The sequence below is a fragment of the Eublepharis macularius genome, chromosome 8 (genome assembly GCF_028583425.1).
Source record: "Eublepharis macularius isolate TG4126 chromosome 8, MPM_Emac_v1.0, whole genome shotgun sequence".
Classification (NCBI taxonomy): Eukaryota; Metazoa; Chordata; class Lepidosauria; order Squamata; family Eublepharidae; genus Eublepharis; species Eublepharis macularius.
This window is the reverse complement of record NC_072797.1, coordinates 54,598,393-54,612,562: the sequence shown is the minus strand read 5'-3', so window position 1 is coordinate 54,612,562 and position 14,170 is coordinate 54,598,393. Positions and strand designations below refer to the sequence as shown.

General features: G+C 47.4%; 1 protein-coding gene across 1 annotated transcript in view; it reads left to right on the top strand.

The window, feature by feature from the left end:
- Positions 1-14,170, top strand: part of KIAA0825 (KIAA0825 ortholog) — a 514,789-nt gene that overhangs the window by 144,070 nt on the left and 356,549 nt on the right. Inside the window, exon 7 of the mRNA XM_054987566.1 lies at positions 2,365-2,592. Within this exon, the coding sequence (XP_054843541.1) occupies positions 2,365-2,592 (228 nt within the window). The remainder of the gene's footprint in view (positions 1-2,364; positions 2,593-14,170) is intronic.

Here is a 14,170-nt window from a genome sequence, read left to right as displayed (position 1 = left end):
CAAGGCCACCAGCCGCAACTGCCGCTGGCTCCTGGAGCTATGGGGTTGAGGCGCACCAAGGTGAGGCCAGGGTCTCACCAGGCAGGCCCTTGGGGCGGGAAACAACAAGGGCGAGGCCCTGGGCACTCCTCTGTGCGCTGGGCTTCTCAGCTTGTGTGCTGGGGGGGTTAAAATTCATGTGCACAAGCGCACGTTAGCGGGAACGCTAGTCATGGGTAGAGTGTGATTTTGTACAGTGTATATATGTGTATATAATTCTACAAAGTATATATATAAATGTATATATTAGGTGCATACATGAATGTATATAGACTCTTACCCACAGCGTCATCTCTAGTTTTTCTAAACATGTTGAATTGTTGCTTGTGCTTATCAGTTTTGCACTAGAATGTGCTTGTTAATAAAGAATGTTCTTGAGAGATTCACCCCACCTCCTTTCATTATGTCATGCTTGGTAATCTTCCATGTGGGACTGCACAGAAGAACGACAATGAAAACAGGGTTGTACATACCTTTAACTATTGTTCATCAAGTTCTTCTGTGCGGGGTCACTCCTCCTTTATCACATGCCCATTTTGGCGGGAAAATGGATCCCTACGTGTTTTGGGAGACACGTAGGAGCATTTTAAAAGCTTTAAAGATTTTTCCGAGTGGCTGGCCTGTGCACATGCACAGTCCCATGTATGCCTGCACAGAAGTACTCGATGAACAAATAGTTATAGGTATGTACAACCTTGTTTTCTCTACACCCACCTTGTCTCTTTAAAACCTCAGGGGAAAGCTGTGCCCCTGCTGTTAGTCGATCCTATCAGGCCTGAGCAGGTTTGATTATCTTGTGTTGCCCAAGACCACAGCTACTCCTCTAAATTCATCTTCCTCCCTTCTCTGTGCCTTCTCACCCTTTCCCAGACAGTTCACCTCGTTTCCCCCTCCCCATATCTGCTTTGATATCTGCATTTTTATTCCTAGGATTCCACCATTGCTGGTGAAGCCCAGCATTGCTTCTCTGTTCCTTCAGCCCTTTTCATCTCTTAACTCTTTCCTTGTCATGCCCCACCCCAGCTGGGATTGCATAGGGCTAGCCAGAGACCCTTGCTGCCTGCTGTGCCCCAGCCAATGACTTGGGCTTGCAAACCATGTGCTCCTGCTGCTATGCTTAGGGGGCATAGGAGGAGGATCTGCAGATGGCACACCTTCACTCTTGCTGGGGCCATCATGCTGCTACTGCTATCCTGGACAGTGCCCTGTTTTTACCTTGAGCAGCTGCTGCCTTTGGCCCAGTAGGTTGGGCCTCCTTTGTCCTTCACTGTTGCCTCAGTTGCACAGCATTGGAAAAGCACATCCAGGTTTTCATTAAGATTTTTTAATGTGAAATAGAAAAAAATCTCTGGTGTAATGTATGGGCTATTTAATGTGATATTTCAAAATATTTCATATTAGAGATTATTCTAGTTAATATTAGAGAACCTTAATGATGACCTGGTTGCATTTTTCTGATGATATCACACGTATGCACACCCAGAAATAACTGTCGGTGTCACATGCACGCTTTCCTCTGAGGAGATCAAAGTGGAAAACATGGTATTTTCATCATCCATTTTATTCTCACAACTCTGTGAAGCAAGTGAGGAAGTGTGACTGGCCCAGGGTTATCCAATGAGGTTTGTGACTGAACAGGAATTTTCCAATGAACTCTGACATGGGATTCTGTAAATATGTATCCTGGACACTCTAAAAATATTTTCTGTGGTGTTAATAGGGAGTGATTGGAATTGATAAGTTCTCCTCCCCTTAATCTTAAAGACCAGGGGAATTTGGATATTTTAATCTTGAAACACTTCTGAAAAGATGGTAAAGTCTGAAGTCCGGCAAGTTTCCAAGAGGAGGAAGCTCACAGCTGACGACAGCTATTTAAAACATCTTTTTGAGGAGTCATTGGTCTGCAGAATGGAACAACAATGGTAATTTGCAAGAACACTGTTTATTTTAACTGATGTATTATTTAATTTTTCTAGTTATTTTACAGGAGCCTGTATAAGAGATGGTAGAGTCCAGTAGCACCTTTATGACTAACCAACTTTATTGTAGCATAAACTTTCGAGAACCACAGTTCTCTTTGTCAGATTCATCTTGACAAAGCTTCTTGAAAGCTTATGCTATGATAAAGTTGGTTAGTCTTAAATAGTCTTAGACTCTTTACTATTTTGTGACCACACACTAGTACAGCTAACTCCTCTGGATGCGTAAGAGATGTTCCTGAGAGATTGTGCTCTGAAAGTTTGAAGACCTTCTCTAGATGATTTAAGGATCTATCAAACAGCAACATGCCCTCTTCAGTTGTTGTTGTGTACTTATATATTTCAGTCTACCATATTATCTTTTGGCTGGAGAAATACATTTAAAGATCTGTCCTCTACTGTGGCATGCTGTATAACAATTGCAGTTGAAGATTTTTCCACTGAAATTCTTCAACATGAACAAAAAGAACAGTCTTCATCTTCCAGCTATGTGATAAATCTTGTAACTGTACAGTGCATGAAGAAATATTGGGGAGTATTTCATGAAAAAGAGCAACCAAAACAAATTTCAAAGGTATGTATCAAAAGTTCTGAAATTTGAGGATTTACAGAATGGTAGACTTTGGAGTACTTGTGATACCACTAACACTTTCAGGAATCAATTAAATAGAATTAATAAGAAAGTAAAAAAGAAATCGTGCTAAATTGTTGAACTGAGCTTTATAGATCCCAGTCTATACTAAAAGAAAGCAGAAGGTATGAGTTTTTTTATTGCAGTAACATCCCTAATTTATCTTCTGCAAGGCATCACCTGTGAAATTTAGTGGTAGGAGATTGTTTCAGTGCAATCCTGGGGCCTGCTGGGCCACTAGCAGCCACATGCTTATATAACTGCTGCGCCACTAGTCCACTCCCTAAGGACTTCGGCAGGAGAGTTGCAGTGGCAACCAAGACTGGCAAGGTGTGACGAGGCCACTGGCATGAGTGCTCACCCTGCTGTCCCCCTGGCAACCCTGCCAGCATTCCCCAATGGCCCCATGGCTCCCCTGACAGGCACATGAGTGGCAAGCAAAGCGTCACTGACACCACCATCTCACCCCAACTATGTCACTTGTAGTCCCATAACGCCCCCCTGCCTGGCTGTGGCCACATGGGTGCGAGAGAGGTGGTCCACTCGGTTCCCCTGCCCCTTCTGCTGCTGCAAAGAATCTCTCTATACAGATGAGGGGTCTGTCCCAGCACAAACCAATCTTGGTCACACCTGCTAAGCCCCCCCAAGGTGATGAGGAGGGGGCTAAAGCTTGCCAATGGGGAAGCCTCCTGACTGCCCAGCTGTGTTGCCAGGGGCAAACCCACAGTGTGCACTGAACCACACCACAGGTGGCATGGTGGTCAGGGGACTGGTGGGTGACATGAGCCGCAGCCATGAGCTGCCCAAGCAGCCCTTCAACGCGTGCCTGGCCCTTGCATGTGAAAACCAGCAGACCCCCAAGGCATTCCACCACTGCTGAAGCGGCAAGGCCAGCCATGCACTCGTGGTCTCAAAATACAGGTTCCCTCCACTTGCAACACATCTCCAGCTGCTCCCTCTTGATCACCACCCATATGACAGAGAGGGTAGGGGAGATGCACTGTGCAGGGTGAGGACCCCATGTCTGCGCCCCAGCATGGACCTGCATCACCCACCCCAAGGTCTGTCCCTGCAGCCTGTAGTCACCATTAGTGCCACCTGCCAGTGTTACCCCCACCCCCTTAAAGGATGTGGAGTCTGCACCACTGGGTCTCCTGCACCTGCCAGTTCCAGGGACCCGCCAGTGCCAAGAGTCTGGGGGACAGCCATTCTTTCCACCGCAGCCCATCATGAAGGATCATGACTCAAAGATGCACCACTACTTCAGCAAAGATCACCAGCACGTGAGTCCCTGTGGAGGAGAAAACAGGTGGTTGTGCTGGGGGTCTGGGCTTCAGGCAAGCTGCCCATGCCCCAGGTAGCGCCCCCCCATCACCTGCCATGTCTGACCCTCTGATGCTGGGATTGTCCAGCGCTTCGGCCAGCTCCATCTCCTGGCTGCCCCTCTCAGCAAAGGGGGGCTGGGTCCAGGACTTACAGTGGGATGGCCCCCTCCCTCACCCATGTCACCCGATGGCTGTGGAGTGGTACCTTCACCGAGTTATTCACTTGCAAGAGAGAAGCAAGGGATCTAGCGCCCTGAGCAGGGGCCAGGCCCTGTCCTTAGGTGTCTTGTCCACCCCAGCCTGCGCTGCTCCCCCAGTAAGGAGCTCACCGGTCAGGACCTAGATGCCAAAACAGACCACAACAACAAGAGGGATCACTGCTCACATGACCACCTCCACCTTGGACAAACCCTCCTGCACTGCCCATAGTACAGGGTGTTTTCAGCCATGAGTGCACAAACCTACTTCTGAGCTGGCCTGAAGGAGTCATTCCAGCACTTCATAGTGGAAAGCTCCATCCATGTGGCTTACCCTAGGGCTGACACCCACTCCGCTGCCATGTGCCAAAAGTCTTGACGGCAACTGGTAACTGAGGTGCCTCAGGCTGTGGCAAGGGTGACACTAGCATGTTCCACAACTAGGCCATGCAGAAGCGCCTTCTTGGCCTGGGTCCAGTTCGGCTGCTACTGTCCACCACTTCCCCCAGATCTCTCTGTGGCTATGCTGCCCCTAGACAGAGGAATAGACAAGCGAGGCCATGCAGCATGGAAAAGCCCCGTAAGAGAGACACCCTCTATCCCTGGTCAGCAAACTGCAGGATGAACACGGAGCAGTAGGAAGCTGCTTATGGCCCTCCAGGTGTGGGCCGAGGGGATGTGAGTAGGTGCCAGGCTCCAGGCCAAGTGAGATGCAGCCTCCCTCCCCCCACTAACCCTGCCCTTTCCCCACAGCCCCTGTGTGGGTATACCATGTCTGGTGCCTATTCTTGCTATCCCCCTCTTGGGGGGGTCTGCCTGTTCCACCTCTTGTCAGCACTGTATGTTTGGGTGGCAGGTCAACACCGGGGGAGGCACTATAACAGGCAATTCCAGGTGCACATCTGCATCCTCTAGATCCCAGACAGCACCTGCCCAGACTGTTTCCACCTGGACTAGGTGGCTATCCAGGCACTGTGTGAGGAGCTCAGGCCAACATTCCAGGGACAACCCCCAGCCCCTAGGTCATTCCAGTCCTGTTGAAGGTGCTGCTCTACATCCACTTCCTGGCCATTGGCTCATTCCAAGATGTAGGGGTCAAGGTCCTGGAGGTGTCCAAGTCCTCTGGGAGCTGCTGTCTCCACAAGCTTCCTGGATGCCATGCTGGGCCACTTCCTGGAGAATGTCCTCTTCCCCATGGAGGAGGCCATGCCAGCCTTCATCCAGGCCAGCTTCACCTCCCTTGCAGGGTTCCCAAATGTTGTGGGAATAGTGGACTGCTCACATGTAGCTCTCTGCACCCTCCACAAGGAACCCCAAGTCTACTGGAACTGGCACCATCAACGTGCAAGACAGTGTTTGACCACCAGGATATCTTCACAGACCGGGTGGCCAAGTTCCCCAGGAGCATCCATGATGCCCAAATCTTTGCGACATCTCACCTGAACTGACTCCTCACTGCCTGACCAAAGGGCAAGGGCTGTCTGCTGAGTAGGTGGCTTGGGTAGTGGGGGCTGCCACGGGAGCACTGATGGCTGACAGCTTCCCTTCTTCCATATCTCCTGATCTCATCTTCAGACAAGCTGTCAGACCATGCTGCCTACAACATCGGCAGATGCAGATGGTAATCGAGAGGGTATTTGGCCAGCTGAATATGTGATTCTTATTACTGCATCATACGGTGCAGTCCATGGCAGTAATTATGCTCATGGCTGTCTGTCATCCATCACAACATTGCTACCCAGCTGCAGCATCCAGTGCTCCCAACTGAGGGACTGGGAGTGGAGTGGGGTCTTGGTCGCTGCTTAGCATGAGCCAGCAGCAGAGCACATTGACTGGGGCATGGTGGAGCATGAGCAGGTGCAAGAGCACTTTTGGTGTTGTGGCATCTGAAAGATGGAGCCATTTTGCAACACATGGGGGCTGTCACAGGTTGGCTGGCCCGCACCCTTCCCTTGCGACTGCCCAAGCCGGCCTGTAGCACTGCTCTTGCTGGCCCCATGCCCGTGGCACCCTTGGCAGTGGCAAGGGGACCAAGCCACCCAATGGGCCAGAGGCTGTTGTTTCCTGAGCAGTCTGGGGCTTGATACCTTCCCCAGGTTGCATAGTAGAGCTGCCCCCTGAGGGCGTGGGGGCTGGGGAGGGAGGACCTGCTAAAAGCTTTGGGTGGAGGAGGAGGTACAGAGGTACTGGTTGTTCAGCACAGACTTTATTGAACTGCCAACAGCAAAGACGTTGTCCGGCCACAAGTTGCCAGCTTCCCTTTCCTGGGACAGGAGCTCTACCTTCTTGCACAACAGTTGGAGCCCCAAGGGCCATTCCTCATACTACCATCTCAGGAGTGGGGTCAAGTCATGTGTTGCATGGGAAACAGCTACATGGGCAGGGCTTGGATGGCAGCCGGGCAGCCATGGCCCGGATGGCAGCCGGGAAGGATCACCAGAGTCTGGAACTGCTTTGGTCTCCCTGATGGGTCATGATCTGCCTGTGAGGATCCTCCCTCACTGGCGCCCTCTCCTGGTGGCCTGCCATCCTACCAGCTCTCCAGGCAGGTGTCCTCCGGCCTCAGATGGGCAGGGAAGGGGGTTGCACCACCTTGTTCCTTCTCCTGCCCTTGGAGTAGCAGCGCGCTCCAGCTGTCTCTCCCTCCAAAATCCTCCTCGGCCTTCACAGGAACCTGAATTTAAAGGCCTCCCCTGGCCCCACCTCCCTGGCTCTGGCCCCAATCGTCACCTTGTCTCCCTGACTGGCCCTGCTCCCAGCCTATCTGATAGGAGGGCTGGGTAGACTCTGTAGTCTCCTGGCCCCACCCACTCCATCCCCACCTAGGGTGTGTCATTTGGTCTGCTCTCTGCCTGGCTCGCCCCTGCTGCTTCTGAACCTTTCCCAGTGGCTCCCTTGGCATCTTGGGGCCTGCGCCTGCCTGACTTGTGCTGATGGCAACCTCTTGTGAGCCTGGATGAAGTGGAGCCATCTGGGCAACTGCAGGAGACAGGTGAGTCTGCTGAGTGGCTGCAGGCTGTTCCCCAGAGTTGTGCCTGGGCGTCGGCTGCAACTGGCCTAAGGGTGGGAGAGGCCTGGAGGCCTGTAGGGGCTCCTGCAACTGAGGTACTGCCAGAGGCTGTGCTGCAGGACCTAAAGGGGGTGCCGACTGCTGCAGGGCTGGTGGTGAGGGTGGACAAAAGGCCGGCGTCGCCAGACACTGCCTAAAAGGGAAATAGACACATCTGTGGTGAGGGATTGGCCCTTGCTGAAGCAAGTGGCAGGTCTACCGTGTCCTGAGAGGGTGTCCATGCCCAGGGGTAGCAGTGGCAACTCCATCATCACTGGGCTGCTGGCAACCAGATGGCGGGACAGTGGTCATGATCTGCATTTGGCTGTTCCATTCCTGTGGCTGCTTAGAGCTCTGATTCTGTGAGTGAGACAGACAAGGGGTCATTCGCCCACCATCGTGGGCAAGTTGCTGAAGCAAGTAATCAGTCACCCCAGCCCATGGCAGCACCCTCTGCACTGCCTGAGCAAGGGCTCAGCCAAGGGCATCTGAGCGGAGCCCTGCCATGGGCTGCTTGGTGCCCTTCCCCTGAAACAGCCGCACCAAGCAGAGCTCCCTGGCTGACTGCATCTATGGTAGGCATCGGCCATGCTGGCTCACAGGCAGGGGCTGTGCCCCCCCAGCGAGCCTCAACCACAGAGGCCAGTGTTGGGTGGGGCGTGGATGAGGTGAGAGGGGAGGCTGGTGTGAACAAGTAAGCTGGGGCAGCTGCCTTTTTGGTTCCTTCTTACCTGTTGATGTGCCCTTGCCCCTTCCTAGCCAGAACTCTAAGAGACAGGTAACCTGGTGGACTTCTGGAATGGTGTGGTGCTGTCACGGCAGCTGAGTTATGAGCTCAGTGCCGTGATCTTCCTGACTCCTTGGGACTCGAGGATTCGGGCCCCCAAGACCCCCCCACGGAGAGGGGGGCAGGCCAGAGCAAGGTGGAAGAGCTCAAGGGGACTGGCAACCCTGTGTGGAGCCCCCACACTGGCTCAGAAGGCAAGGACCGAGGAAGTAGCCTATATGGCTCTCAAACTACGAACTCTGGAATTTTGAATAAGTGAACATAAAGCGAAGATTCCTGACAAGATAGAAGTAAAGACAACTGAATGACTGAAAAAGAGTTATTCTACTTGACATCTCTCCAAGTAAGAGAATTGTTTATGGCTTTATGAGGGCTATCCAGCTTTATGAGTGCGGGGGTTATTATCCTCCGGAGAAGCGTCTGTTTTAGGAACCAGGGGACTGTCATCAAAGAGTGATTGTGAAAAGAGTCTTCCTGGGAGAGAGCTGGGTAGCAAAAAATCTTCTGAACTATAAGCAGCAAGAGCAAAGTAGCTTTTTACCAGTTTTAAGAGATCTTTGATTGACCATCTGAAAGTGAGTGAATAAAATGGTGCTCTTTGAAGAGATATTTTCAAAGCTGCAGAAAATCTCTAAGCTGATGGATGACGCATTAAGAAGAGCAGATGAGACACTTGGATTGAAATCAGATAAGGGCACTGTGATAGATGCCAAATTAGAAGAAAACCTTGATGGGTCAGATTTATTTGAAAGAAAATTGAAGGAGAAACGACAACAAAATGGAGTAGAAAACCAGTCTTTTTTGTGAAAGTACGAAAGGTGGAGAAGAAGGGGGAGGAGCGTGGAAAGAAAGCTGTGAGGAAGAGATCTAGTGTATTGCCTCTGTACAAAGCAAAAAACACACAATGTACCTCAATTAAGAAATACATCACAAAGAGGAAGAAAGACAATCAGAGACATAGCAATGTATCCATCGACACCTTGCAGAAATGCTTGGAAGGCAAGAAGAGCCGCTTATGGTTGATTGTCGGAAAGAAAGAGTTGCAACACTATTCTAGTGGGAGAAAGAAGATGGAACTTAAATCATGATCCTGGGGCTTTGATAACTGGATTAGAGGGAGTGGGGCAAAAGGGTTCTTGGAGTCTTCTGCTCCCCTTATCTTTCTTTTTATTTTCCTTCGATTGGAGTTTTTTTCTTTTCCTCAAATAAAAGTATTGTAGGAAAGAAGGAGCCATAATACTCATTTAAATAAATTTTATTGGATGAGGTGATATAAAATAGTTGGTTAATACTTACAACATCGAAATTAAACCTTGCTAAATATATAACCCCACCCCCTCCCCTCCCCCTTTTCTCTATTGACTTCCAACAACACTCAGCCCCCCCCCCCGTTTACTCATATAGATTATTATTTCACTATAATACAATTATATTATGTTACCCATGGTAGAGATCTTATATATATTCCCTTCGTTAAAATCTTACTTAATAAAATTTAAAATCCATCCAAAGACCACAATTGTCTTTTAACATCGCATTTCTTTTCCCAATATTTCTTAAACTTCTTCCAGTCTTCCAGAAAAATTTCTGGATCTTGCTCTTTCAGATTTCTGTTTAATTTGTCCATTTTGTCCATGTACAACAGCTTCCTTGTCCATTCTTCAATATTCGGTACTTCTTCTTTTTTCCAGTATTGAGCATATAAAATTCTTGCTGCTACTATCATATAATACAACAATATCTTATCATTTCTATTAACATCTTCTAAATGTAAAGATAGTAATAACATTTCTGGATGTTTCGCAACATTGTATTGTAATATCAAAGACATTTCAGCACATATTCTAGACTAGAAGTCTCTAGCCTTTTGGCAAGTCCACCACATATGAAATAGAGAACCTTCATGCTCCTTACATTTCCAACATTTATTCGATAACTGTTTGTTAGCTATGGCTAATTTTTTCGGTGTTAAGTAGCATCTATACAGCATTTTATAACCATTCCCTTTAATACTGGTACAAGTTGATATTTTTAAGGTATTTTCCCATAGTTGTTCCCATGCTTCCATCGCTATTTCCTTATTACAATTTATGGCCCACTTTACCATTTGCACCTTGACTGTTTCATCTTCTGTAAACCACTTCAATAACAACTTATACATTTTAGATATTGCTTTGCTATTATCCCCCAATAATAGTTCCTCTAGCTCTGAATTTTTAATTCTAAAACCATTCTTTCTATGCTCTGAATCAAATAAATCTTTAATTTGTCTATATTGTAACCAACCATATTTAAATGGCAACTCCTCATTTCGCTTAAGTTTCAACCCATCATTTTCTAATACTGTTAATTCTTTGAGGGTAAGCCGTTCCTTTCCCTGATATTCCATATTTGGGTTGATTACTTCAGCTGGAACAATCCAAAGTGGTTTCTTTAGCTCTATAAATTTCTTGTACCTGAGCCAGGTTGACAGTAGATTTCTTCTCAGGTAGTGGGCAGAAACATTGCATCCATATTATGCTTCCTGTACCACATATCTTTCTCTTTTGAGGCAAGTTTAGTCCATTCACATTCCACGATATTAATTTGTACTCCATATTTTGCATTTTTAATAGTCCAGGAAAGTCCTCTGCATTTTCCTGTAAATTTTTTTCCATTTGCTCCTTTGTTTTGATGATAATTCTCAAGGCTTTGTAATAAAAGCTTAGACCTGGGATTTCCCATCTATATCTGATGTCTTTGTCTCTTAGTTTCTGGGTCAATTCCCTATATTTTTTCTGCTCTTGGAGAATCCGTTTTGGGACTTCTTTCATGATCTTGTTTCTGCTCCCCTCCTTTATTAAAGGTTTTTCAAAATGCCTCTTAAGTATCTCTTCCTGCATTCTCTTTATCACTAATTGCACAATAATATCTCTTTGTAGCTTTTTCTGTTGTGCAAAAGCCGAATTGATTGTGTATGCCAAATCCATATTTGCTGTTATTTCATCCTTCTTTTCCCCTAAAAATTCTGCCAATATCTCTGTCCATCTGTTCTTGTGTGGTTTGAGTCTCAGATTCCTGAATGTCACGAAATCTTAACTGCTTTTCCATTGCCTTGCACTCCATCATTGCCACTCTTGTCTGAATCACTTGATTTTCATGTTTCATTTCTGCTTTTATGTCATTTGTCTTTTGTTCCACCTGCTCCACTTTTTTAGTTGTCACTTGCAAATCTTCCTTTACTCCCTCTATCTTTTTTGCCAGTGCAGCTACATCAGCTTGAATAACATTTCTCATCTCTTTAAAATCCTTTGCCAGCATTTCTTGCATCTTCTGTAACAACTCTTTGTGGTTCTCTGCCACTTTTTTTCCCAGTCCTTCGATCGCAGCATCCACCGAAATTTGCCATTCCCTATCTGCACCTTTTTTCCTGGCCATTGTGGGGCTCGGTTTCAAGCCTCCCCACGTGTCTGCTCTTTTCCTCAAATCCATGTTGAATCGTTTAAACCTTGCCTTTTCTTAAAATTTCTTAAAGAAAAGGGGGGGGGAAGCCTTTTTAAAATCCAAAATATCGGGCATTTTTTCTCTATGGTACCATTACAACATCTCTATGATTTCTGGTTTAACTTCATACCTTACTTAAGATAGCACACTTCCTGTTCCTGTTACCTTCATTGCCTCCCAGTGGTATACTTATTTTGCTTCCTTTTTCCGTCAATCCTCTTCCCTTTCATTTTGCTGTCCTTGCTAGGAATCCAGTTGTCTGCTCTGCTGTTAACTTCCCGTCTTGCGATGTTTCTCCAGTCCCCCCTTCGCTTTCTCATGCTGGTTATCTCAATTCTAACCGCAGTAAGTATAAACAATTTTTCTTTTCAAATTTTTAGTCCTTATTTACTTCCCCAGCATCTTCAATTTTACTCTGCTTCCATTACTAAGCGTCTCTTCTTTTATATTCTGTCCATTACTTTGTTTTTCCTTGGTCTTTTTACTGCCGTTCCGTTTTTAAAAGTCCAATAACGATCTTTACCTTTGCCGATTCTGCAGGTTGTCTGTGTTGTTTCCTTTGCTTATTCTTTGGTAAAAGCTGTTGCTGAAGCTTGGTTCTGATGATCTTATGCCAATTTAATGACTCCTGAGGCACTGCAGAGATAGAAGCTCGCCCTTCTCTGAGGGGACCTCAAGGTGGTGGTGGGAGTCCTTGATTCAGAACCCCCTCCCTCACTGAGATCACACGCTCTCGGGGGTGCATAGTGTTCGAGCCCAACTTCTCCCTGAAGTTGGGATGGAAACGGGCGTTGGAGCACCTCGCTTTCCAAGAAAAACAGTGTCTCGGACAGCCTAAGTCTTAGGCTGCTTCAAACTGCCATGAATCCAAACCGGAAGTCAGAAGGAGCCATAATACTATTTTAGAGGGAGGCAGAAGAACAAAAATGAAATTCAAAGTATGACCCGGTAAACGGGTCTTGGGTGTCTCATTTCCCCTGTTATTTCTTGGTTTTTTATTGGAATTCTTTTTATTTCTTTAAATAAAAGGATAAGAATGTGCTCCAAATCCCCACAGCAGGGCGTTCTTGGGCAGGGCCTCCGGACACCTTCCTAATTACCTGGGGTCATGGGCACCCTGGCTGGAGGTTATGTAGAGTGCCCTGGAAGCTGATTGATCACAAGGAAGGGGATCGGCTGCCATGGAGGCACAAGCAGATTGGTTCTCATGGTACTTGGCATCCTATGCTCCACCAGGCTACTTAGGTGGAGTCAGGCACAAGGGGGCAGTCAACTTTTCCCATACAATGGGTGCCTATGGGATACAATATTGTTTTCTTTTTCTTTTTTTTATTATCTACATTAACTAACGATACAGAGGGAAAGGAAGGGGGGCAGGGGAAGGAAAGAAAAAAAACAGCAACATATAACAACACTACACTACAAATAATGCTTTCCCTTCATACTGCCATTATTAAAAAATTAAAACTTTGTAAGATATTGATGGAGTGGTTGACCTTGCAAAATACAGATTACAATCCAAATTAAGTCTTCCTCCCCCCCCCCCGGGCCTTGGACGCAGTTCTCTCTGAGCAACTGCAACCGCAGTGCTCGTTCCCTCCCACCCCCCTTCAGACTTCAAATCCTTTTCTTCTTGCTTGGTGTCTTGCTGAAATTCTTGATTTTTGTCCTCAAAATCCCTTAGTTGATCTTCTGATGTTATCTTGTAAGCTTGATCTTTGTAACTAAACCAGATACCTTCCGGAAATAGCCATTTATACTTTATTCCATGTTCCCTCAGAAGAGCTGCGAACTTTTTATACTTAAATCTTCTTTTCCGAACTAAAAATGGAACGTCCTTCAGTATCTTAACTTTATTACCCAGAAAGTCCAGATCCGCATTGTATGAGTTGTATAGGATAGTGTCTCGGATCCTCTTAGATGAAAAATCGATGATGATCTCGCGAGGCAGCTGACGCTTCGTTGCATATTTTGAAGAAGCCCGATGGACTTCCAAAATGGCGCTTTTTACCTCTTCTTTAGTTGCCCTTGCGGGTGTCGCCAATAGTTCCGAGGCCAGATCCCATAAATCCTCATTTTCCTCCTCTTTCACATTCTGGATGCGCAAAATTGTCTGTGTTCGTTCCACTTGCAGCCCGATTAGCTGGTTCTCCACCAGCTTTAACTCTTTATTCGTTGCCCTCACGAGTGACGCATTTTCCCGAGCAGACTTCTCTGCCCCCCCCCGCTGCTTCCTTAATGGTTTTCACTTCGCTCTCAATTAAGCCCACCCTTTGATCTGTTTCATTCAGCTTGTCAACAAAGGGCTTTATGGCTTCGATAACTGACCTCTTCACCAAGTCCTCGAGCGACTCTCCTTTCCCCTGCAGGGCAGCCGAGATTGACTTGCCCAAAGCGGGACTCTGCTTTTTCGCTGCCATTTTAGGGGGGGGACCGCCGACCAAATTCTGAAACTCAGCGAGGGGGAAGAACGAGCCTTCTTAGCTTCAGATCCCACCACTCCTTCGCGTGCGCTTGTAATAACAGAAGGGATTCGCTTACTTACAGGCTTCCGCCTAGTTCTGCTCTTTGCCGTTTTCCATGGCCCGGCAGCACTCGAGGTGCCGTGCACATCTGCCAGCCTCCATAGGAACAAATGGGCAATTTACCCCCTGCATCAATTTCAGGGGGCTCTTCCCGC